This window comes from Hoplias malabaricus, chromosome 17 (genome assembly GCF_029633855.1).
Source record: "Hoplias malabaricus isolate fHopMal1 chromosome 17, fHopMal1.hap1, whole genome shotgun sequence".
NCBI classification, from domain to species: Eukaryota; Metazoa; Chordata; class Actinopteri; order Characiformes; family Erythrinidae; genus Hoplias; species Hoplias malabaricus.
This window is the reverse complement of record NC_089816.1, coordinates 24,067,177-24,094,632: the sequence shown is the minus strand read 5'-3', so window position 1 is coordinate 24,094,632 and position 27,456 is coordinate 24,067,177. Positions and strand designations below refer to the sequence as shown.

At 41.3% G+C, this 27,456-nt stretch overlaps 1 protein-coding gene across 2 annotated transcripts in view; it reads left to right on the top strand.

Moving 5' to 3' along the window:
* pdgfc (platelet derived growth factor c) overlaps window positions 1-27,456 on the top strand; it is a 50,985-nt gene that overhangs the window by 10,903 nt on the left and 12,626 nt on the right. For both annotated transcript variants that reach the window (XR_010795943.1, XM_066649169.1), the window contains exons 2-3: window positions 17,403-17,598; window positions 26,134-26,314. Coding sequence is in view for 1 of the 2 variants with exons in the window: in XM_066649169.1 (XP_066505266.1) it covers window positions 17,403-17,598; window positions 26,134-26,314 (377 nt within the window). In the remaining variant the exon portion in view is untranslated. The remainder of the gene's footprint in view (window positions 1-17,402; window positions 17,599-26,133; window positions 26,315-27,456) is intronic.

Genomic DNA, 27,456 nt, shown 5'->3' with positions numbered 1-27,456 from the left:
TAGTGAACAACTGAAGGTTAGCACATAGTCACATTTGCTTACATAACAACTTTAACTCCACAAGCAAAAACAAGTAGCTTAGCCACAAACAAGCAAGTTAGCCACAAACAAGCAAGTTAGCCACAAACAAAAACAAAATGGCCTCCTCTCCCCAGCTCTCTCTCTCCTTTCTTCCAGCATGGGCCACCTTTAAACCAGAAGCCCCGCCTTCACTCCAGAAATAGCTCCTTTCATTGGTCAGATACGGGGGTTGCTGTTGATTACCTGTAATAGGACAGGATTAAGAGAGCAAGGAAAAAGGGGTGTGGAGAGAAAAAAAAACAAAAAAAACAGACAGCCTTCCAATATTAATTAATGGAACACTTAAGTGTTACATGAGCTATTGATGCCTGAGGTATCACAGTTTTCACCTACCAGCCATTCAATGATTTCTTTTGGATGAACCAAATTCAAGAAAGACCCCATATCTTCATTTCAAACAGCCACACCACCTGTCTGCAGATCAGTTTATTGTACAATTCCTAATTGAAATGAAGAAAGAATTGTTGGAAGAAGATGTTTCCAGTAAAGAGGCTGTAGTTTCATTATTAGCCAGAGTGACCAGGCCATTGAAAACGGGTGAGGTAGGAAGTCGCTAATGAGAAAATGAAGCCAGAAGATGCTGAGCCAGTAAAAGCCTGTGTTTTCTTTGGGAAAATGGTTGTGTTCATTTTGCTCTGTAGTGGCATTCCTGAGGTTTAGGAGATGTGCTATCATTCCTGTGGTTTTGCAGATGAACCTGAACCACTGTTTAAAGACACTTTACCCCAAAACATCGCTAACCAGTGCCTGATAGCTAGAAGAGGACAGTTAGTGTTATGCAAACAAAATCATGCTGATAGCGTTCAAGAACAAAAGCCAGAGATAGAACTGTCACTTGAACTCCTCTAAAGGGAATTGGGCTCATCATCCTTCAGTCCAGAGCCTCATTACTCGTGTAACTGATACTTATACATGGTGACAATGGGATTGTGTGGTTGCCCAAAGCATCAAGTTGACAGTGATTTTCCATGAAGATGTGGGAATTAGTTTCTTCCAACATATACATTGGGAATATACAATGGCTGGGATGTTTTGAATCGTCTTTCTGTTTTACTGAACAAAAATATAGAATCTCTGCTCATAACTGGAATGTTGTCTGTTGTTGATTTCCGTGTGCTGCCTCTAGTTATGTCTCTCAGATTTTTCCAGTATTTTAGAAAATACCCCTTGATGCTACGCTATGATGGTGGAATGCAGCATTCAGTGGCTTCACCATCATTCTGTCAACAGTTGAGCATTCACCACTGATATATGCACATTATATTTGTGGAAGGAAAAAAAAAAAGTAGCAGGGCCCACCTGTCGCAGGACTGCGCTGGTGGAGTGGCGGGTAAATTGCATTATGCGTCTGCACACATGCTGCGATTTGATATACGGCCGTGTGTCACACACCCCGGCGTGTGTAACTCAATCACACGGGGTGTGAGGAGAATGCTTGGCTTTGGGCCTGAGCACAAATAGGTTTACTGCGCACACACACACACACACACTATAGGAAGGCAGATATTTGGGCCTGGTACTGGCTCTTTCCCTGGAGACTTCAGATCCGTTTCTCGAGCCGCAAGTAGGGGTACAGCAGCTGTCTTCCTGTCGACTCAGGCAGACTTCGTCCATGATTTATGGTTTGCTGTGTTGTGTCCGCGTGTTTGAGTCAAGAGACTTCAATCAAGCCCCTGCTGAAGCTACATTTATGTAACAAATGACATTGGATCTATTCACGTTGTAACTGAGAAATATGTTCATCTATGCTGCCTGTCAAAAAGTATTTCAAATAGCATGCCTTACTCAAAAAAGATATATGGTACCATTTACTCAGTATGAATATTCATTCATTCATTCATTTATAGTCTGTGATGGCTTATCCAGTTCAGGGTCAGGGGGGGTTCATACCCTGCTCTGAACCACTGAGCACAAAGCGGGAACACAACTTGGACAGCGGGTCAACACACACTCACGTTTACTTATGAGTTGCCAATCCATGTACCAACATGTGTTTTTGGACCGAAACCTACACAGACGCAGGGAGAACACACCAAACTTCTGGAGTGGGGCTTGAACCAGGACCGTGGAGCTGTGTGACAGCGACACTACGCCACCCTGCCTGCCCTCAGTATTAATATCTTCTCACAAATTAGCTATCCTCATTCTTGACTATAGTTCTATAGTTATATTTATAGTATATTTCATTGATATTCAGCATGGTGGCGCTGCAGGTAGAGTCTCTGTCGCTGTCACACAGAGCCTGGGGTTGTGGGTTCGAGCCCCACTCCGGATGACTGTCTGTGAGGAGTTGTGAGGTGTGTTCTCCTCGTGTCTGCGAGGTGCTCCGGTTTCTTTCCACGCTCCAAAAACACACGTCGGTAGGTGTATTGGTGACTCACAAGTATGAATGTGTAAGTGAATGTGTGAGTGTGTGTCACTCTTCGAAGGCCTGTCTCCCCCTCCAGGGTGTGTATAGACAATGAATGAACGAATGATGATATCCCAATAAGAGGATTAAAATGTATGGGCTATAACATTGATCCCGTAATAAGACACAAGGACTGATTTGGTCAAGCTGCTTTTTTCCATTTGATAGTTTAGAATGCAAAAGAACTGCATTAAAGATGAGTGTTCATTTTCCTGCTTCCTTCCTCTGAACATCTGCTCAGCTGGTCTTCATTAGCATCCTGAGCTAACACTGTTTATTCACACTGGAAACGCCACCAGTTAATGAGGCACTGGAAGCATCCGTCTTAAACTCACCTCTCTGTGTGAACTGCTCCTAATCTGCTGCATCTTTCAAACTTCTGACCTCACAACTATTTCTGGTCATCACTGGCTAAGCTTTGGACCTCAGGTTCTCTGTTCTTCAACTGTTATTTCTGAGATGACAGGATGCATACAGATGATGTGATCGGCCTCCCTGAATATTGTAAATATATCCAATGCTTTTTTAAAGCAAGCATGTATTCAAAACCTTTCGTTGAGGTTATTTATGTAGTCTACACCCTTTTGGCCCATTGCTTTCCATTCTTGTAGACTTTGCAGCCCAATTCATTGTTAAATCTTTTCTATTTTAGTTTCCTTACATCTCAAAAAAGAAATATACCTTACAGTTAACTTCTTCTATTAGTAAATGTTGTATTTATTTGTAGCTTGTATTGAATTTTTTGCATTCAATTTTCTCTATTGCCACCTTCACACTAATGCATTTTACAGCTCCTCCTGCTACGTTAATGAAGAATGCTGGCACTGTTGAGATGAGTTCTGAGTTTGGCATCATCTGGCACAGTTCTGAAGCTGCTTCTCTCTGCAGGGCACCTGTGTCTGAAATAGCTGCACAGACCCTTAGAACGAAACCACCTGGAGTGCCTCCTCACAGGCCAAGTGCAGCTTTAACATCTGTCTGCACATGTTGCCTTAATGCTCTTGTCTCCTCTGTGGCCTAATTTCTTTGTTGTGCCTCATATTTCTTTGCCTGTGTGATGATGGTATTCAGCTAATTCTCCCTCTCGTCGGGAACACTGTGGTTGTGTTTAGGAGCCAAATATGTAAGCTTCATTTCCACTGTAGGGGCAATTCCTTTGGTTTGGCCCTGTGCTCAGCTTGGTTTTAGGGTTTGTGCTAATAACTATACGGATAATAACACTGCTCTCCATATTGTAGACTGAGTTTTACAGGCTTCAGGTAAGCGAATCATATGCGTGAAAATGTAGATTGGTCAAAAATACTAAATATGTTCCAGTATTTGTTAGCTCACCTCATCACGTCAGTTTCCAAACACCATAAGGACACTAGCAGAAATGATATTAAATTATAGAGCTTAAGGGTTAGGGTTAGAGGTGTGTTTGAATACATATGGCTAAAACAAACAAACAAACAAACAAACAAAAAATCAACAGAAGCTGTAGCTCCAACAGCCAGGTTTCACAACTGTTGATGTTTATCTAAGAGCAGTTCAGACACTTCCCTAAGGTGAAGCCATCCTTTCATAGCATTAGGGAGGGTTCTGGAGCCCAAGCCACAATTTGGGAACGCCTCTTAAATGTGTGCGCTGCTAATCAAGAATGTCAACAAGGCTCGCCTGTGGAGTGTGGCCCTCTTCCTGCTGATATCGAGATGAATAGCAGTGAAAGGCCTTTCAGATTACCAGATTAAAGGTCTGGTGAACTTTTATAAAGTGTGCAAACAGATTGCATAAGTAACTCATGCAAGAGTTCAATGAAAAACAATTAAAGTGAATGGGCCTGCAATTATCAGGTAGCCAAACCTTTAGATGTTTGATAGATGTGTGTGTGTGTGTGGGGCACACACCCTGAACTCACTGCTTGTGGAGAATTGCAGAAACCTACTAGCGCTGCATTAACGTAGTATGATAAATAAGTACAAAGGTACATAGTTACTCATAACCGGCGTAAGCAAACTACACACATCAAATATGTGGTTGATCAACAGTTTTGTTTCATCAGATTAATAATTAAGCACAACTGATATATATAAGCTTGTTTTTTTATAATAATTTTAAATCTATTTTTTTCAACAGTGGTTATGATTTTTACTGGCCATCTCAACTCAGCACTTCATAAATTTGATCATTATCATAATTATGAAAAACATGATTAAACCAACAGTTTTGAAAAGCCAAGCTGTCTCATTTTTTACACTCATTTCCTGTCAGCCCATTTTATTTGTGCACTTTAATTGGATATTTAGGGAAGCTATCAGTCAGACATGATTGAGCAGCTGTTTTATTAGCATCTTGCGCTAACAGTAAGTGGCTGACAGATTGGGGCACTCTAATGCTTAATGATGTGTGCTGGCTGTAAAAAACACAATCAGAAACAAAGTGTTTCGTTTTTCACGCGCTTCTGTTGTTCTTGTTTACCTGAAGTTTTGAATGTAATAGGCACAAACCTTGAACATCAGAAACCCATTCTGCTAATGCAGTCTCCCTGTTTTTAAATTACCTTTGCTCTGTTGTGTCATGAATGTGTCTCCAAAGTAGAGGAGGCTTATATGATATGTTATTATTATTATGTCCTGACACATTTCTGATTTTATTTTCCCATAAATGTTTCTAGAACACGAAACGAGTGCATGAATCATGACAGACTCTTCAGACAGTAAAAAAGGCCTGATTTGACCTGCTTGAAACACACCGTCTGGGTTTGACGTTGAAAAGACTGTAAATACTGTGTTGAATCTGGCAAGTCTTAATTTTGGTTTCCTCTGTGGATTCAGTCTGGCTGCAGCAGAGCTGTAAGACACTTGTAGACCGCTCCTGCTCTGATGAACTGTAGAGGAGGTGCAGTTCATGGCAGAAACTCCTTAAATACATAAGGAGTTTACATAACATGACTAATTCAAAATAAACATGAAGAAAGCTTTTTGACATCTTCAGTAGTGTCATATCTGTGTCCTCCTTCTGTTTGGGTTTTCCACTTTGAACATCATGGATAAGACCAGTTAAAAACAAAATTTAACAAACCTCAGTTCCCGTGCTCTACTGAGATATTCTACTGCAGTTCTAGGATTTGCTCGGTACTTCAGTAATGTTTGGAGCTGCTACTTCTGTACCCTTGTTGTAGTGGATTGTCTTGCTGTATTTTTAGCACTGTGTGGACTGGCTTAGCAGTCATAAACATGCACTTATGGTATTCAAGTTGCATCATCTCTGCAATCCTCAGCCCAGTGATTCTGAGAATTACACCTTAAGATAGACCACTGTTTTTTTTGTTTTTTTTTAAATTACTCCCTTCCTTTGTGTGACTTAAATATTTCACTTAAAATTTAGGCAATAAAACCAACCTTGCTCATTTTAGATAGAACTTAGCAAGCTTTCCAAAATTCAGAAATGCATAATTATGTAATTTATCTACTGTTTTTTTTAAATGAACATACATTATGGAATAATGGAAATATATATATTCAGTTTCCTGTCATATTTCTGGCACAGGGTGCTCAGGCTAACTTCTGTTAATATATATCCAGATCTGGACCTGTTGGGCTCAGCAATATTATATTTTATTTTACTTTTTTTTAAGTCTCACATTAAAATACACAATGGAGTGTGTCTCCTTCTGTGGACCGGACTCAGTCATTCACTCTGCTGAGAATGCCATTAGATCTGAGGCCAATGGAAGAAAGTGAAGATTAGAGAAACAGATGTATTCAAGCCCATCCCTCACAATTGCTCAATCACTTGGCTAAAACACACACGCATGCACACACACACACATATGCACACACACACACCACATACTGTACTTTAAGTGGAGTCTATATTATAGTTAAGCTAGCTTGTTTATGCCTGATTTCAATACAAAGAACTGCAGTGTTTTTGCATTATATTTTAACCGTTCCTCACAGATATTTTCCACACTTTTAGCTAAATGACTGAAGAGAAATAATACATTTAAATTGGTTTGTAACAAGAGGACTGATTAACACAGTTCCATCAGTTGTATGTCCATCAAAACATTTGCTGATTTATACTTTATTATAAATCATTATCTCGCGCCTCAGTTTTTGCTAAAACACTTTTTTTTTTTTAATATAATATCCTGTAAAAACACACACACACACACACACACACACACACACACAGATAAATACACGTGCATACAGATGCAGATTGAGCTACAAAGAGCCCACAGCAATCCCAGTAGAGGACCAGCACAGCTGTGCTAGAAAAACTCAGAGATGTCTCGTGTCTATCATAGTCATCTGGTGTTAGGCTACATGCAGATGTTTTGTGTGTGTGTATGTGTGTATATAAGAGACAGCTGGACAGAGGGTGTTGAAGAGGGTGTTTTTAAGTGGAAAATGAGAGTGTTTAAATCTGGGCATTGAATAAGTGCGTTCTGCTGACTGCCATGTCTTCTCCTGCAGGTGGTCCGTTATTATATGAAAGGTTTATCTTCACAGTGGACTTTCGCTCTGGCACGTTAATGTGAGATTAGAAAGGTTTCACGACATTCATTCGGCCACCCACCTTGATGAGAACAGATTCCGGTTGAGCTTTTTTTTCGTGGAGGTGGAAAAGTGACACACAGGCATTTCATTGGTGGGCCTGTTTGCCACGTTCTGGATTAGTGGCAGAAAATGTGGGGCCTGACTGGAAATGCAATGGTGAAAATGCACAGTTGATTCCTTATATGATTTCTGACACTGTGGCATAGAGAAAAATGACTGCTACAAGGCTAATTGACATACTTTATTTGTGCCCAGTGATTGTAAGCTTTGCACTTATCATGAACCTGAACAGGATGAAGTGGTTATAGAAAATGAACAAACGACTATATGATGTCTTTAAAACACTGGATTAACATTTCTACATTTCTATGCCTCATCCACTTTGGAGTTTTTCATATATGAGGTCATGTCTAAGTGTAGCCTGTCAGGGTCAGAGGTCATCTGTAGAAGGCCTAAACTCTGTGTGTATAAACGATTTGTAGTGAAAGAGCAGGGCCAGGAAGGACAGGACCTATTAGAGGGTCTCGGATGTGTGTGTTTAAGTCTAATTGGAGACCTTTCCAGCTGTTTAAAGGATACAGCCCATTAGCTACACCAGCCACAGCAGTGTGCGGTCAGAACTTTAAGAAGGAGCCAAAAGAGCATCACAAAACCTAGATGAGATAATTGGATGTAAACAGTTTTAACTCTGTTACTTTAAATTGAAGTGAAAGCCAAGAAAGCATTGTTTCTGTTTAGTGAGAGTTGCACCGTGACAGGGAATGAATGCACTTTTAAATAAATACAATAATTAATTTTAAATGTGTCCAATAGGTGTACTCTGAACTTCTGTATTACAATAGTGACCAAGTCATATTATGCTTTCTTTGAAATGTTTACACACACACACACACACACACACACACACACACACACTGGAAGCTGTGAGACACTAGGCTGGGCTAGTGTGAGTGTGGCTATATGATCTGCTGTGCGGATGTTGTGGTGTGCTCTAATAGAGTGTGTTAATGGATGAATGTTGCTGTGTGTGCACCAGTGAGGGTGTAGTGGTGTTAAATTTCTGTACATGTGACAAATCACACACACAGACACACACACACACACACACACACACACAAACTCCAATATCTGCACCTGCTTCTACAGTGCTCAGGGACAGACAAACCCGTCTGCAAAGCTTTATTTTAGGCTTGTGTTCTACTTCTAGAATGGTTTCAGAGGTTGCCTCTAAGTTCTCGGCACATGCTGTCACCAAACAGTAGCAGTAAAAAAAAAAAAATAATAAAATAAATGAGCATTATTTGAATTTTAAAAACCAGTGTTATTCTAAAGCATGATTAGGCCCTTTTTGCTCTAAATACCAGGGGTACACAATGAATTCAGACAGATCACCAGCAGCTAAACCTCAGGAACAAGACGAATACCAGTTTCAGCCACTGATGTGCAGTGTGAGGGGGCAATGATGCCCAATTATATCTTCAGTTCATTACGGTGTAATTTCCGTTTATAATGGTGGCATGGAACTGAATCACTCTTAATTTAATAATGGAAAACTGATTTTATAAAATATATTGTAATTGTTATACATATTAATATTGATATCTTCATTATTATCCTTAGGCGAATCAAAGTAAAAGTAAGGAAATCAGCCAGTGGCTGAATATGTTGTGATTGTGTTGTTGTTGTTGTTGTTATTGATTCTGTCTGTGCCAGAACGATCAGAAGATATTTGATTTCTTGCTCAGAAGTATAAAGGGCCAGTGTCATGGTCACGACTGGTTCAAACAGGCGAGTGTGCAGAACTGTTATTTGCAGGATTCCTGCTCTGTGTGTGCCATTGTGTGCCAGAAGGGTCAGAATGTGATATTTGACCTATTGCCGAGAGGCCAGAGTGTAACAGGCCTGTGTCAAAGGTTTCAAGCTGCCCTGTCAATCACCCTGCCATTGATTTTAGCCTTGACTGAAGCCTTGGCATTGTGCTGCTCAGTGCTGGTGGTCCACAGAGATTTAGAGTCCAAAACAACACTCGGGATGGCTTTATGCTGTGCACATTTATAAGGAAGAAAAAGGAAGTCAGTATTTTATCAAAATCGATTGGAATTTTATACATTTTCCATCTTTTAAAGGACCACTAGGTAAGATTTGGGGTTTTGCTACTGAAGCTCCTCCTGATGTAATTCATTTTCACAGCGCTGTACTGAAATCAATGGGGACGGGGTGGTTTCCTACCCTCCTCCAAAGTTACATAGTGCAGTTTCTGCAGTGCTGAGCCCACTGTAGCGACAGCAGAGGCCCTGTTCTCCCTTTTAACAGGTCAGTGAAGAATCACAATGATTCTGACACTGTAAATTTAGATAAAAGTATTACATATGGGATGGAGAGCCTTAGTGTGTGTGTGTGTGTGTGTGTGCGTGTGTGAATGAATATGAGTCCTGTTGTGAAGTGTGAAGCCAGAAAATTGGCACTACAGATTGAATCATTTCAAAAAGGCAACCTGCTTATGAAGCCAAATTAATTTTTAATGGCATGAGAAATTCCAGTGCTGAGCTGAGTCTCTCTGCCCCCCCCCCTGTTCTCTCTGTCTTCGCCTCTCTACTCTCTCTCTCTTTGTGTTCATTCTCTCTCTCTCTGTCTATCTCTCTGTTCTCTCTGTCTGCCTTCTCTCTCTCTCTCTCTCTCTCTCTCTCTCTCTCTCTCTCTATCTATCTCTCTTTCTGTTCTCTCTGTGTCTGCCTCTCGACTCTCTCTCTCTGTTCATTCTCTCTCTCTCTCTCTCTCTCTCTCTCTCTCTGTCTATCTCTCTCTGTTCTCTCTGTGTCTGCCTCTACTCTCCCTCCCTCTCTCTGTTCATTCTTTCTCTCTCTCTCTCTCTCTCTCTCTCTCTCTCTCTCTCTTACTGTAAACCTGAAGGTAATAAATATCCTAAAGGCTGCTGTGGAATTTACAGCACCTGTAGTTACCAGCTCAGGGCCTTAACCAGCAGCAGATGTGGGACAGACTTAAAAGAGCGAGTGAGATGGGTAAAGCATGGGGGCGAAATGGTAAACGAGGGGTTTCAGTTTCACCGGCCCACTGCAGTCACCCCCAAACATATAGTTGGGGGATTAAAGCAGAGCCAGTGACTGCCATGATCCCTGGGAAAAAAGAGACATTAGCGCTGTGAGCCAGTAAAAGACACCACAGTGGATCTATACTTTTACGCTTTGTGAAATGTGTGAAATGTGTGAGGTGAAATGAATATGCACGTCGAGGTCTGTGGCCAAACAACTGGGGAGACGTGAATTTGTCAGATTGTGTGTTGCTGTGCCAAAAATCCTGCAGGAGTTGTAGAGAGGTTTTGTTCATTTGATTTACGGTGCACGCTGGATGTTTTAGGTGCCTTACACACAGTACATGTCCAATAGTTTGTGGACACATGTTTATCCAGTGTTCCTTTTGAAATCAAGGGTAAGCATAAGGAGTCGATCTTCATTTACTGCAGTGACAGCCTCAGTGCACCTGACGTAGGTACATAGGTTGGACGTTCAGTTCCATCTCCGTAGAGAACATTATTCCACTTTATCACTGGCACCACTGCAACTTTATCAGACATACACATAAAATCAGAAGCAGTAATCATCTTTTTATATCAGAAAGTTATAAGCAAGTCTGTTTGTGATCACTTAACGGCTTAAAAATGTTTTGACACATGTTTTGTAGACTCTAGTGTCCGTGGTCCCAGAGCAAAACTACAGAAACCAGCTTCAACTGCCAAAAATGTCTTGGCTGATCAACTACATTTGGGTAAAGAGGGGATAACTGTAAATGTGATTTCTGAACTGATGTTTTAAAGGGTGATTTTAGCACAAATGGCTTGCAGAAGGGAAGATGGAGCATTTTTATGATTGCAGAAGACTTACCAGGCGGTGACCATTAAAACTAAAACAATCTCAGCTTTGTCCCTCATTGATGGAGGCATATATGCTGTTGTCCAGAACGTCATGCACTGGCAGATGGGGATTCCCTGCAAGCCAATTGTTTTGTTGCCAAAGGGTTCGCCACATGACCTAAGCCGTTACATATTTATAAAATTAACAGTTACAGTGGGATTTGCAAAGTCAGTGTTTGTTGAGCAAATGAACATCAATTTGTCTTAAAAGTGTAGGGCATTTCCATAGGATTAAAATATATTTTAAATCAGCCCAGTGTTTCAGTTTACACTTGGCAAGTGTTGCGCGTATGTCATGAGTTGTATTTATGTGTAAATGGTGCGCACACGTAACACGTAAGTTCAGTGCATTGGCATTCTTGCTTTTTTTTGTGAATGGGGTGTTAAAGTGTGGTCTGTGCCGTATGTGTTTTGTGTGTGCCTGTCTGGGCTGGCTCGTTTACACATATGCACACACACGTGTGAGTACTTTCTTTGTTTTTGGCAGCTTGCGGGTTAATATTTAAACTGTGCACTCGGTCGGAGGTCCTGCATGTGAAGGTACACACAATGGTAGCACTGTGAGGCTCTGTTTATTCATCCTCAGCTTAATCAGAGAGAGAGAGAGAGAGAGAGAGAGAGAGAGAGAGAGAGAGAGAGAGAGAGAGAGAGAAGTGGGTCAAGGAAAAGTCATGTTTGAGGTAATGCACTCAGGGGGCCCACCTGTGATCACTATATGACATTATTTAACCCACTGAGATGAGGTCATCTCACAGCACGGATACGCACAGGGCCCTCTCACACACTCCACCATGCCTGGGAAACACTAGTGTGTTCATGGTGTTTGAGTGAGATGAAAGCATTAATAGGGAGGGGGATCGACAGAACAGTGTTTTGTAACATTATACAAAATTAAGTCCCTGTAGGAGCCCATTAATGCTTTTGTCTTCTAGTGATTTAATATATTAAAATAAAGACCTGTATATCAGTGTGTAATCAGTGCAAATACAACAAGTGACATTCTGACAAGAGCAAGTCTTTATTTAAAAAGCCCATATTTGTCAAAATAATGTAAAAATATACAGCTGCTGAAAAGTGGGAAGGAAAACAAACAGGTTTTTATCCTCTACCAGGTTACAATGGGCATCCATGTGTTACAAAATGTGGGTCTCTGTGGCTCCTGCAAGCTGTAGAAAAAAACAGACTATCAACATTAAGACCTCAGAGTTTGTAAAATATGTTAAAAATTAGCATTTTAACAACAACAACAACAGCAAAAAAGAATGAATAAAAAATCTGAGAAGCACTGAATTGAGGAGGCTAATGTTGCTCAAAAATCCAGGTATCAGTGGATGTACTCTCTCTGTGTCTCTCACGCTCTCTTTCTTCCTTTCTGCCCATAATTAGCTGTATATATACTGAAATTCCACTCATCATTGAGTTGACTTTTCCCAGGGATTTATATTGGGGAACGTTTCCCCAGAAGCATGTGTGTATTTATAATTGGCTGGCTGTGTGTTAAGGGTCTGTACACGTCTTCATCAGAACCATGTGTAAAACTCTCTGTGCCATGTTTTAAGCACATTAATCTTCATGTGCCCCACTGCTTACTGTGTTTAGGTTGTAGTTAAATCAAATGAACCACCGGCTGTAACGATGCAGAGATTTTGAGATTTCATTTCATTTCATGACAAGCATTAGCGTAGCAGCATGCTATGTGCACCAGTGGTCTCATGAAACTTTGGGGTAGTATTATCAAGATATAGTTTTGAAAAGACATATTTAAACCCCACTTCCCTTACCTCATTTGTCATTGAACTAGAACTGGAGTCCAGAAGCTCTCAGAAACTCACTGCAGAGTGCCACGGAAGTGCTGCTCGTTTTTTGTTCAGATAATGTATCAGGCTCTTGAAGAGTTGCCCCAGTTTATAGGGATTAAACACTAGACCTTGTAACTCAGTTTAGGGGCGATATAAGACGGGGGAATGAGGGGTAGGAGCAAAATTATTAAATGGGATTCACCTTTAATGTGATTCATGATGAATGGTGATATCATGATTGATAGTTATTCATAACAATGAACAATGCTACAGAACGATTTAGTGCCCAATGGCCTTTATGGTTTTTAGCTGCACAGCGTAAATGTAGTATATGAATATATTAAAGTTCTTGTTTTGCATAAGCAGTGACAAACAAATTCATGTATTTTAACAGGAAGCAGAGTGTTGTGGCTGTATTTGACAAAAAATAAAATAAATAAATAAATAATAATAATAATAACCACCACAATCTTTTTGTTACCTACTGAAAAAAAAGGAAACAGTGTGTTACAAAAAAGGCAAGCTGTTGAAAACCCTTGACTTGTTGGTGTAAATAAGAGGAAAAATCATGCATTGTGTGAGGTCCCCAAGGCCAGGGTTGAAACCCATTGCTGCACACAATGGAGCACAGAGTAGGTATCCTTAAGCATTAAGCATTGCTTAAAAGCCTCAGAGCCACAGGCCTGAATTGGTGGCAGCTTGCAAGAAATGTGAACCCTTTCGTGAATGAGGCTCACTGAGGCAGGGGATTGAGGAACAAGCTGTCAATCAGCAGCTCAGACACTGCTGGAACACGCCGGAGAAAAGATGAAACGAAGCGTCACGTCATTTCCAACTTCTCTCCTGAAAGGACATCAAAGCCAAGGCTGGCAGCTGAGGCAACCTCCCTGATCTGTTTATATAACTGGATACATAAAGTGTTTTGTCTTGTGCAGCAGGCGGATCTTCGGCGCAACTTTACACCCGCCTGCCTGCGGCCGCTCATGTTTGGATAAGTTTTGCTCAAGGAATGATCTCGCTTTACCTCAGAAAGCCTGACAAGGTGAACCTTTGAGGGTGCCAAATGCACCATTAGTTAGGTGGTGTTAAAGGAATACCCCAACTAATCTCTGTCTACTCTGTCTGTAAACATGGACAATAGACAATGGTTTCAACACATTTCCCTGAACAGAAAACTAATTGGCTTGAAACGTCTTTATAAAAGATCAGCTCTGTGTTGCTAAAGTATGTAACATTTGGGTGTTTGCTCCTGAGGTTTTCCCTAGTGGACATCAACGGGGAGGTGGGTAGGTTCCCACCCTCCTGCAGACGTTACACAGTGCAGTTTCTGGAGTGTGGAACCCAAAGAAGCTACAACAGAGGCTCCATTCTCATTCTCAGTCTCATTTAAGATAGAAATATTACGTTGTGTAATTATAACTGTGTAAGGGTGCACAATTGATATCATGCCTGAATCTCCATCATGGGAGGTAAGAGAAATCTATACATTCAGCTCTGAAAGATTATGTGGTCTTCAATGAGCTTTTACTGGAAAACGGAAACAAATAAACATGAGGAATGTTTGCCAATCAAACAAAGAGGTTGATCGTGTTCTTAGAGCAATAGATTGCCCAACCCAGAGCCCAGAACTGAACATCACTCTTTGTGTTTGGGATTCGTGGGGGCTGAGTTGGAACCAACATCTATTGCAGCACAGTATTCAGTCCCTGTTGTGAAGCTCCGACTCTAGTGTGTGTTTGTGTGTGGAACGTATTGACTTTCACCTCTCCTCCCCAGAGCACAGTTAATCACCACAGGACATGCAGACATCAGAAAGAAATCAATGTCATGTTTACAAAAGCGTAATTTTATCACTCTGTCTTTTCACGTCTTTCATTTCCACCGTGATTACTTTTTCCAGACTGTTGCAAAATAGATCAAATTGTGGTGATCAAATGATTTTCTTTCCACCAGTTTCAGGCTGTCAGTGTGGTCAGATTTCTCCTGCTCTCTTTTCTAGCCTCCTGAAGTTTTGCGTTTTTGCCTGAGGCTGACCTTAAGAGCTGGGGCTGATGGGTAAATCATTACTCCTGCTGTTGCTCTTGGCACTGCCGCGGACTCCTGAGTCCTGCATGAATCACTCTCTCCCAGACAGGACTTGTAGTTTGCTCTCAAATGAAGTGGCAAATAAGTAATCTGGCTCTGTTTGTGCGAGACCGACAGTGTGGGAGGATCCTCAGAAGGGTCATGGTCTACCAATGGCATTGGGCCACCATTAACTCTTTAATGCAAGGCAATGTAATTTTTTAATGTTAAACAGAAGAAGACAAATAGCCACTTATGACGCCTTGAAATGAAAGGTCGTACGAGCTTTATTGATCACTGTACTGTCTTTTCACGTTCATATCCTCATTGTTCCTTTATTTCACTTTGAAGGTGATCTCTTACCACCAAACACTGTCTGTACAACTGTACACTGGAAAGACTAGTCATTTATTACGTTTTTTATTTTGAAAGTGGGGCAATTTGGAGCTTTTTGGCAGATAACAAGGCTGTCATTAACCAAGGGAGTGAATAATCCTGCAGATAACGCCCAGCGTAGTATATAGCGTAGATATAGATTATATGATGTATGCATAAATGCTCGCTAATAATATTTTTCCAGCTTGCCTGTTTTGTTATCAATTTTATTCTAGATTTTGAGAGAAGAATTCGGAGGGTGAAAATAAAATCATATTCAGGTTCTTAAGACTAGCTTTTACAAAACACAGAGGCTTTTTTCCCCCTCTACCAATATCATTAACAACTAGTCTGCTGCAGTGTTACTAAATAATTGTAGTAGTTACTGAATAGAAAGTCTGATGGTTAATAATTAAATAATAGTTTAAGGGGTTAAATGTTCTCTGTCAAAGAGCTGATTCTTCTCTGTGGGTGACTGGGGTTTTTTTATGTGCTTTTTTCAGGATAGGACAGACAGGAAATGCCAATTTAATGGTATGTTATTGTAAGGTGAAGTGTTTTTGTCTGCAGTCAGGCAGATTAGAGCACCTAGTGGCACTGTAGAGTTTCGGGTTTCCATCCGATTTAATAGAGATATGTCTGTATGTGTGTTGAGGTGGTGTGAAAGGTGAAGGCAAATCTGTCGGCGGGTCCCCTGGGTGGGCTCTGGGTGTGGGAAGTGTGTAAAAACCCTTTCAGCACTGCAGCATTCCAGCAGCTGTCTGTTCCCATCAGACACTTCCCTTACAACATCACACATTTCCTCTGCAGACACTTTCACCTACTCGACAACACACGTTTTTGTAGCTACTCCAAACAAATCAAAAATAAATGGAATCCAGTACGAATGTTGGACTGTTGTAGGATCACTTGTGAAAGTGAATGAATGAATGAATGGATTTGTATATGAATTAATTATTGAATAATCATATATGAGATATATTTATTACAACTCTCTGATAATGTTTCAGATGGCATGTGAGTTCCATTCTAAATACAAGTGAATCCATCAACTGAGGCTTCATCTGAGCTTCTTTATGTAGTGATAGAAACCACAGATCCCCACACAAGCCTCCTTTTCCAAATATGGACCCATTTTAAGATGACAAATGTTGGCATGCACACATGCTTCTCCAGTATGAAGAGAAACAAAAACATAGGAAAAAAATTACTGCAGATTTTTGGAAATTGTCATTGTCCATTAACACATTGAATGGAAAAAATATATATTTTGCATCACCCCACACTGTTTAAATCAGTCGTTTTGATTATATTGATATATATTCCTGCTAGATGTCTGTTAATGAAATAATAATATATAATAATCATAATAGAATAAGTGTCAGGAGTGCTCTCACATTTTTGCTTCTCTCTTGTAGATCTAAGCAGGGATTTTTCCACTCTTCTCTGTCATTATAATCCTTTGCTTTAGGGAGCAACAACTCTTAAAATCTTGTCAAAACATGAGAGAGTACGTAATCATTTCTGAAGAGTAAACGGGGCTCCAGGCCTGGGCTTGGCAGCCACTTTCTTACCAATAAATGGGTTCGATTTGGCTTGTCTTGATGATGATTTGATCATTCTTGACCTTCTAAAATGGCTCATCTTTGCATATCATTAGGACATCAGTTTGCACAGTTTTGTTTTTTTCAGCTGCTGTTTTCCTGCAAGCAAGCTTTTTTTAATGGCTAATACTGATTAACCTGATAATTACTTGTAATAAAGTGCTATTAAAAGAAGACTGTCCTTGAGGATTGTTGCTGAGATGGGAGCTGCACATTGAATGCCGTAGATGCTGTGTTCGCAGGCTGTAAACTCAGCTCAGCTAATTTCAGTATATCGATTGTACAAAATAATTTTCATATATCTCTTTTTCATACGGTTATCAGGACCTCAGTTGATCAATACTCAATAAAGAACATGCCCTTCTGCTTTGGTTTATTGCTTCCCCTGCAGAATTACAGATGTGTCTGTTACTGTAATTACTTTTATATGCCTGCTGTTAAAAGCATAAAATCACTTTCAAAGGTATACAAATATATTTTAATTCTGGCTTAAGATTTAAGAAGCACTGATCTATATAATCTGATGCCAAGAAACAATCTCTCTCTCTCTCTCTCTCTCTCTCTCTCTCTCTCTCTCTCTCGCTCTCCCTGTAGGGGTTCAGGAATCTCAGCATGAGAAAGTGGTAAGGGTGAGTGGTGAGGGAATGATACACAGCCCCGGGTTCCCACACACTTACCCCCGCAGCACTGTAATCGTGTGGAGGCTCATGGCGGTCAGTGAAGGCTCCAGGATCCAGCTGAACTTTGACTCACGTTTTGGCCTGGAGGACCCTGAAGATGGTGTCTGCAAGTAAGAAAACACTCAAAATGGTATCCAATGACCCAAGTGTGCTTCTATGGATTCACACTGACCTAATATATATATATATATATATATATATATATATATATATAACTCATATGGATTGGACTTTACCAAGACTTTTGATTGATTTCTGAAATCCTCTACTTTGGTCACATTACTATTGGCCAAACTAATAATATCAGATCTTCCTGACTAGCATTCTCTGGTAGCATTGGTCAGTGAAAGATCACTCTCCAATTTCCATGACTATGACGTGTGTATGAGTACATTTGTGTGAGAGAGTTAATTAATCTGGTAAGGAAATCAAAATGTAATGCCATACGTTCCTGCAGTTCCTGCAGTAGATGTTCTGAAATCTCAAAGTGTTTCATCGCTTAGTCATTACTTTTATCCCTCAATGTTTGCAGATCACTTGATGATGCAATCAGTAGCTGAAGAGGGCAAACAGCCTGTGTAGATCTGATTAGCTTTCAGCGTTTCAGTTTTGTGCCATTTTCAAAAATAATTCTTCAGTGCTGCATGAGGACAGATGTTTAAAGCGATGAATGCATGGCCTCACACAAATAATTAGGGTGGGAATAGATTTTTATTATATTGTCATCATACTATAGTCCTAAGTTTTCAGTATGTACCACAACACTTTAAACCAAGCACTTGATGGTTTATGGGATGCATCCTAATAGTTTCGCATTTCAAGTGTGTGTATTTGTATTAACAAACTAAAGAAAATTGATCACAAAAATGCACGTCAGTCACATTGATTTAAAAGATCAATTTTGAATGCATCACAATGAAACCGCTTATCCAGTTCAGGGTTGCGGTGGGTCCAGAGTCTACCCAGAATCACTGGGCGCAAGGCGGGAACACACCCTGGAGGTGGTGCCAGTTCTTCACAGGGCAACACACACACTCACACATTCACTCACAACTACGGATACTTCAAAGTCACCAATCCACCTACCAACGTGTGTTTTTGGACCATGGGAGGAAACCGGAGCACTCGGAGGAAACCCACGCAGACACAGGGAGAACACACCAACTCCTCACAGACAGTCAACCGGAGGAAACCCACGCAGACACAGGAGAACACACCAACTCCTCACAGACAGTCACCCGGAGGAAACCTACGCAGACACAGGGAGAACACACCAACTCCTCACAGACAGTCACCCAGAGGAAACCCACGCGGACACAGGAAGAACACATCAACTCTTCGCAGACAGTCACCCGGAGGAAACCCACGCAGACACAGAGAGAACACACCACACTCCTCACAGACAGTCACCCGGAGGAAACCTACGCAGACACAGGGAGAACACACCAACTCCTCACAGACAGTCACCTAGAGGAAACCCACGCGGACACAGGAAGAACACATCAACTCTTCACAGACAGTCACCCGGAGGAAACCCACGCAGACACAGGGAGAACACACCACACTCCTCACAGACAGTCACTCGGAGGAAACCCACGCAGACACAGGGAGAACACACCAACTCCTCACAGACAGTCATCCGGAGGAAACCCACGCAGACACAGGGAGAACACGCCAAACTCCTCACAGACAGTCACCCGGAGGAAACCCACGCAGACACAGGGAGAACACACCAACTCCTCACAGACAATCGCCCGGAGGAAACCCACGCAGACACAGAGAGAACACACCAACTCCTCACAGACAGTCACCCGGAGGTAACCCACGCGGACACAGGGAGAACACACCAACTCCTCACAGACAGTCACCCGGAGGAAACCCACGCGGACACAGGGAGAACACACCGACTCCTCACAGACGGTCACCCGGAGGAAACCCATGCAGACACAGAGAGAACACACCAACTCCTCACAGACAGTCACTCTGAGGAAACCCACGCAGACACAGAGAGAACACACCACACTCCTCACAGACAGTCACCCGGAGGAAACCCACGCAGACACAGAGAGAACACACCAACTCCTCACAGACAATCACCCGGAGGAAACTCACGCAGACACAGAGAGAACACACCAACTCCTCACAGACAATCACCCGGAGGAAACCCACGCAGACACAGAGAGAACACACCAACTCCTCACAGACAATCACCCGCAGGAAACCCACGCAGACACAGAGAGAACACACCAACTCCTCACAGACAGTCACTCTGAGGAAACCCAAGCAGACACAGGGAGAACACACCAAACTCCTCACAGACAGTCACCCGGAGGAAACCCACGCAGATACAGGGAGAACACACCAAATCCCTGGAGCTGTGTGACTGTGACACTACTTGCTGCGCCACCGTGCCATCCTGAAGCTTCTATATTACCCCATAAATCTTGAAAATGTAAGCAAGTCATGTTTAAATTATGTAAACAATTAAACAGGCAAAAGAGATAAATAAATGCAAGAAGTGTAAGACATAGGCCCGTTAACGCCTGAATGGCTTTCAAGGCTTCCAGCTCTGTGTTGTGTGTGCAGGGATGAAGGTAAGATGTATGTGCTAGCTCTTGCCATTGTTAAAGATTTAGAGTGCAGGCAAAGCTATTTGTGAGATTGCCTGTGAAGGTTAGAGCTGATGAATATTGAGAAGCACATTTGTGAAACTATTATATTCCTTTCTTTATTTGTATAGTTTCCCTGTGGTGACATGATTAAAAGACATTGTTCTTCACGTCACTCTTAGCATCTGTTTGAGATTTGAAAATGTGAGCCAAAAAAGTGGGCATATGTTTGTATTTAATTTTTTGGCCATTAAGTCAGATCAATAGCATATCCACCCTATACACTGTCACATACACAATCCTATGACACACAGTAAGGTCAGCCACTGTAAAGTGCACCTATTTTTAACATGGTACCTGTTAGTAATTACCAAGTGCTATATCATTTATTTTGTTTCTTCAGTGTCCAATTATAATGGACTTTAATTAACTGAAGAAAAAAATATCAGAAAATTTTGCGCAAAATTGCAAAAATATACAAACACATGTGCCTCCGTACACACACACACACACACGCCAGTCAGAGCCTATCCACATTAAAGTTCTTTTCAATTACAGACTAGCTCCCTCTCTTCCCCTGCTGCTGTTCATTTGGAGTAGCCATGCTTTACTGGCCTCTGCAATCAATGGCTGCTTCACATGGTGCTGTGCTCATCACACCAAAAAACAAAAGGCCAGCGTGTGCCCATGCCATCAGAACTGAACAGTCTCCTCCTGTTACAGGCCAGAGACCTGGGACACTTATTGATCTGTAACAGCAGAAATATTCCTGATGACAGATGCACTTTTTTTCCTGGACTTAAGTAATGTCTTTTTGAAATATGGACACATGAAAAGCACATTTCCTGAAGACTTCTGAGCTAGCGCTGATGCCCACAAAGACAGATGCGACATAATTTAGTGAAATCTGCTGGATCAAGGGATCACAAATCAATACAAAGCCTTCACACCCAGATTCCCTGAAGTGGCAATATTAGATCATATGACGTGTTCTCATGGATATCAGTCAAATAGCTGGAGCCTGGCCAGCTGTGTCCACAGCGCCTCCTTTTGGCCATCTGCTATGCACTTTGGATACAGTGCAGCTTTTCATTTTCCTGGGTATTTATAAATAAAGCGCTTTGGGCTGATACGTGTATTAAATGTGTTCTAGTATTTCTCTTTATGAAAAAATATTAATACCATTATATTCAAAAGTGGAGTTTCAGGATTTAACAGGTGAAACCTAACACTGCACTGTCAGCACTGCACAGTGTGAGAATATCTAGTCAACAGAAGATCAGTATTTAGGACTGGTCCAAAGCAAGCTTGATTTTCCTCCCTTGCAGCAGCTCCTGCGGATTTGAAGAGGTTTAGAAGAGTAGTATCGGTAATGTGGTTATATCCCAAAATGTGGCTCTGGGTGGGGTGCTGCTTCTGCTTATCCTGTCTGATTCTTGCATAGACCCTCAGGAAGGTGTTTGGGCCTCTAATTTAGTGAGAAAATATTTTATAGAATGTTTGTGTGTGTCTCTTACATTAGGGCTGTGGTTCTCTATGGTGCATTGCTGCGGCATTCCTGTTCTCTCTCTCTCTCTCTCTCTCTCTCTCTCTCTCTCTCTCTCTCTCTCTCTCTCTCTCTCTCTCTCTCGTGCACTCACATTATTTCTGGAAGTATTTATTCCAGTATTTCAGGGAAGCCCTATAAATGGCAGTAGGGTTCCCCTCACAAATCACAGAGAGAAAAAATAGATAATTCACACACACACAGAGAAATAGAGAGACTTGCAGATATGGTGAGACTTATCCATTCATTCATTCATTATCTGTAAGTGCTTATCCAGTTCAGGGTCACGGTGGGTCCAGAACCTACCTGGAATCATTGGGTGCAAGGCAGGAATACACCTTGGAGGGAGTGCCAGTCCTTCACAGGGCAGCATACACTCACACTCACTTCAAAGTCGCCAATCCACCTACCAACGTGTGTTTTTGGACCATGCGAGGAAACCGGAGCATCCGGAAGAAACCCACACAGACACAGGGAGAACACACCAACTCCTCACAGACTCCTCACCCAGAGTAGGACTCGAACCCACAACATCCAGGTCCCTGGAGCTGTGTGACTGCGACGCTACCTGCTGCACCACTGTGCCGCCCTGAGACTTATCCAACTCTCTATAAACACTGTCAGTAAATAAAGACAAAAGTATGTTTCTGCTCAGACATGACCTGCAGAGCAGAATGACAAAGATACACAAATGCAGTGAAATGATGCCATCAGCAAAGACACCAGAACAAAGAGGAAGACTACAGAGGATCTCTCTCTCTCTCTCTCTCTCTCTCTCTCTCTCTCTCTCTCTCTCTGACACACACACACACACACACACACACACACACTGTCTCTCATAAACTATTCTGCTTGTACAGGACTTCTTAAACTAGGTGGATTGAAGGATTTTCTAGAGAACTCAAAAAACAACTTCTGTGAGTTTTTAAATTGAAGTTTTAAATGAAATAATGATAATTTTAATACTTCTACTACTTATAATAATAATAATAATAATAATATGTAAGCCAGAGCCTGAGTACTATTAAATATGACTACTCATAGGACGTAATTTGTTGTAGAAAACTAATAAAACGTAAATCCCTCATTTGTTTTTAGTTCTCTGTTGTATTTATATTCAGCTTAATTTATTTTTTTTAACTTGTATTTTGTAATATGTACATTTATGTTTCTTTCCATTCTGTTCTTTAATAAGACTCTTATTATGGCCTCTTCCTTCTCATTATTTTGACTCTGTTCCTGATCGACCAGTATCATGCTGTGATTTGTGTCAGTTTTTCATGAAGATAAGCTTCAGCAATATGATGCAACACTGGTCAGTTCAGAGAAATATCCCTGTGTTCAAACTAAACTTGACACTGTTTCTGCAGCACTTTAAACTATGAAACACACTTCAGTTCATCACTCCAACTCCACCATTTGACCTTTAGTTTTATAGTAGTTTATAGAAGGTAAAGGATCATAGTTGTTGTTGTTGTTGTAAACACTGAAATATGTAATACGTATATTAGGTTTTTGTTGTAAACATTACATTTAATAACTTTTTAATAAGATTAGGCTGTAAGTGTTCTGTGTCAGTTATATTATTCATTCATTGTCTGTAAGCCCTAATCCAGTGTGTGTTTTTGGACCGTGGGAAGAAACCGGAGCACCCACGCAGACACAGGGAGAACACACCACAATCCTCACAGACAGTCACCCAGAGGAACCCCACGCAGACACAGGGAGAACACACCACACTCCTCACAGACAGTCACCCAGAGGAAACCCACGCAGACACAGGGAGAGCACACCACACTCCTCACAGACAGTCACCCGGAGGAAACCCACGCAGCCACATGGAGAACACACCACACTCCTCACAGACAGTCACCCGGAGGAAACCCACGCAACCACATGGAGAACACACCACATTCCTCACAGACAGTCACCCGGAGGAAACCCACGCAGACACAGGGAGAGCACACCACACTCCTCACAGACAGTCACCTGGAGGAAACCCACACAGACACAGGGAGAACAGACCACACTCCTCACAGACAGTCACAACCCACAACCTCCACGTCCCTGTAGCTATGTGACTGTGACACTACCTGCTGCACCACTGAGTCGCCCCGGAGAACACATCTAAGAGATTAGATTAAGTTTTATTAAACCTTGTAATTCATTTATTATTTTTCCTATAGAACTTTCAAATTGTGTGAAACGTCTTTAAACCCTAACAGAAATGGTACTGTAGAAACCCCAGAAATGGTGCAGAACCAACTTTAAAATGGTCACCGAAACCAGTGAATGTCACTGATGTTTTCAGTGGTTTCTTCACTAAATGAGCTGCTTGAGATTTACACGAGGCAGAGTTGAAGAGCACACGTTCAAAACAGGTTATAATTAAAGCACTTTGCATTATTGATGAACCATCTGCCCACTGTGGAGTTTATTATGGAGTTCATCTCTCACCTAAAAAATAGAGAGAGAGAGAGAGAGAGAGAACACATAATATGCCTTTAATTACAGGGCATTATGTATATGTGACCTTGCTAAAGCGCTAAATGAGTGCTGTGTTGTTTTGTTTCAGTCAGAGAAAAGCTCTTTCAAATGGAGCGAGATCACCATTTGACTGCTAATGAAGGTTCTCAGCCAGTGTTTGTTCTCTATCTATAGCTGAATAAACCATGCTCTGTCCAAAATAGCAGCTCTGGCTTTTACTTCTCCACCTCCTTTTGATCTATCCATGTATATGTTCATTTTAAGTTACACTTTAACACTTGTTTGGTTATTGTTTTGATTGAGATTTCTGTTTATTTAATATTTTATATGCTGTGTCAGTTTCGTGTGGCCTTAAAGGAACTTGGCCATCGTGTGTGTGTTGAGCATCTTAGTAAATATCTGTTTTTAAGTGTAGTGTGACAACTGTTTTTGTTTTTACTGAATATGGGCAGAGAGTAAACACACACACACACACACACACACACACACACACACACACACACACAGTTAGCATGCCTGTCCCATTGAGTCAAATGATTAGTAGCAGGCCTTGGCACTGACCACTGAAACCAAGCTTTATTGAGTGCTGTAGACCCAGTGCACCCACTAAGGCAAGAAAAACACCAACTATGTGTGTGTGTGTATTCTTTTCATCCTCTTTTAAAATTGTTTGGCTGGGACATTCAGGCCAATCTACATCAAAGGACTGTGGCATGAAACCCCAAAAGAGTCACAGGAGGGATACAGTTAGAGAGAGTGTGTGTGTGTGTGTGTGTGTGTGTGTGTTTGTGTTAGGAAATGTTATGGCACAGGTCTAATTTAAACCAGTTTTGAGAGTCAGTTAGGTTTTTTGCCTCTCATTCAGTTACGGCTGTGAATTATTCTGGGAAATTAAGATAAACCTTTGTTATGTTTTTTTTTTTCCTATTTAAAGCAGTTGAACACATTTTGTACTTCTGAATTGTCTGTGTGATAATGGATAGATGGGTGATGGATGGACAGAAAACCAAGAAAAAATCATTCAACAGTACAAAGACCCTTTATTTATGCACTATTTCCCTGATTACCCAGACTGTTATTACTAAAGCCCTTTTATATGAAGTGTCCAGGTCTCATTATGTGCCGAGGCTGTAACTGGCCTTAATGAGGAGCACAAGCGGCTACCTGTAGATGATGGTCAGGCTTGTTGAGCTTAATTGTTTTTTGTCTGAGGGAGGCCATCGAAAAAATTATGGCTAAATAGAAATGATGGGCTTTAATTTCAACACTGTCGTCCACTAATATCCCACTCCATCTTTCTCTGTTTCTCTTAGCATTTTTTTCTCCTCATATTTCTTCCCTCCCACTTGTCGCTGTTGAAGGTGTGTGTGTGTGTGTTTAATTGGGTTGTAGTTAATAATCTCACTGCCATGCCTCTCAGTGGAGCGCTTGGAGCATTAGCCCTACAGTGCAGTTATTTCCTATTTATGTAGCCGTTAGTTTGCTGGTGTAATTCCACACACAGAACACAGAGGGACAGAGGGTGAAACAAAATGGTGAGCAGACGTCAAGGGACAGAGATGCACTCACGCGTACACAGAACACAGAAACATGGTGCGCTGCAGGTGGCCTTCATTTTAAGCAGCACATTGCTGATGTGTAGGTAATCTAAGCCAACTTTCCCACGACAAAGATTTATGTGCTCTGAATGAAAGCTCTGCTCAGCCAGTCGCAAAGTCATGCAGAGCCTGTGAAAAGTGCTGAGTCTTTAGAATTAGAGTTTATTAAATATCATTTTATTTATTCATATTTTTTATAATTGACTTCACATACAGTGCTCACTTTTTTTTACCATAAAAATGAAATTATTGACAGTGATTTGGTTAGTTTTGACATTGTTTGTGAATAGGCCACTGCCATAAACATTGAATATACAGTAACTCCAGTATCATCCTGCATCGTAAATAATTAGCATTTTAATTTGTAACAAAACTGATATTTATTCATTGTCTGTTCTGTTTCAGGTACGATTATGTGGAGGTGGAGGAGCCCTCTGAAGGCTTGGTTCTGGGTCGCTGGTGTGGTTCTCAGGATACTCCCAGTCCTCAGGTGTCCAAAGGAAATCAAATTCTGGTCCGCTTTGTTTCAGACGAATACTTCCCCTCTGACCCAGGCTTCTGTGTTCATTACACTCTGCTCCAGCAGGTAAAGCACAGCTGTCCCTCCCTCACTAAACTTGGTCAAATTAGTTTTTTCTCAGATTTACTGGTGAATTTGTATGTTGTTTGTGTATTTGATGATTTTGGTGTAAATATGTCTCTTTATTTTGATAACTTGACTAAAAAAAAAATATATATATATATATATATTTGTGTAATGTCTAGTGCCCCCTTAACAAGTCTGGAATAAATTTAGTGAGGCATCATTTGGGATTCTCCCACAGTCCAAAAAACACACGTTGGTAGGTGGTTTGGCTACTCAAAAGTGTCCATAGGTGTGAATGTGTGTCACCCTGCGAGTGTGTTTTCCCATCTTGTATCCAGGTAGGCTCTGGACTCACTGCGACCCTGAACTGGAAAAGCAGTTACAGACAATGAGTGAATTAATGAATTGTGTGGAATTCCCACAGTCAGCAACTGTAATCTAACAGGAGGTCCTCGGGTTACGTCAGTCCGAGTTACGATGTTTCGTGGTTACGACTCATCTCCCATTTACGTAAATGTCGTAACGCGAACTTCGTGTTTGGTGTGCGCGGCGGAAGAATACACGGTTACGCGGCTCTGGACCAAGGAGGATAGGTGTTAGGATAGGATAAGTGCTTACAGTATGTTATTTACGTACAGTATGTGCGTATGTTCCGACTTAGGAACGGATCAACGTCGTAAGTCGAGGACCCCCTGTATAACAATTGTGGACTAATTTTAATATAGTACAGATCGGCAGTGTGTTATTTTAATTCTAATAATTCTTTAGTCTAATATTTAAAGAGTGGATAGAACAGATGGGAAAGATGGATAAATGTATCTTATACACAGCTCTGCTCCCTGCACTAGAGAGTCTCACAACACTCAGAAGCACACTGCCTCATTGCTTCAGGGGGTAGAGGATCCCACAGTGTTGCATAACGAGGAGAAAAAGACTGCTTTTTCACTGCTTTTGTGGCAATCTGTGTGAGTTATTCTTAAATAGATCATATATAAGCTTCAGTAATCATTATTTCACAGGATAAGGTTTTATCATGACTGTCTCTGATTTGGCATAAAGATTTATAAAGTAGTTCTCCTTTTCTAAAAATGCAAGAGATATTTCTGTGCTGCAGCATCCTGGGGCTGAGTCCCAGATGTCTT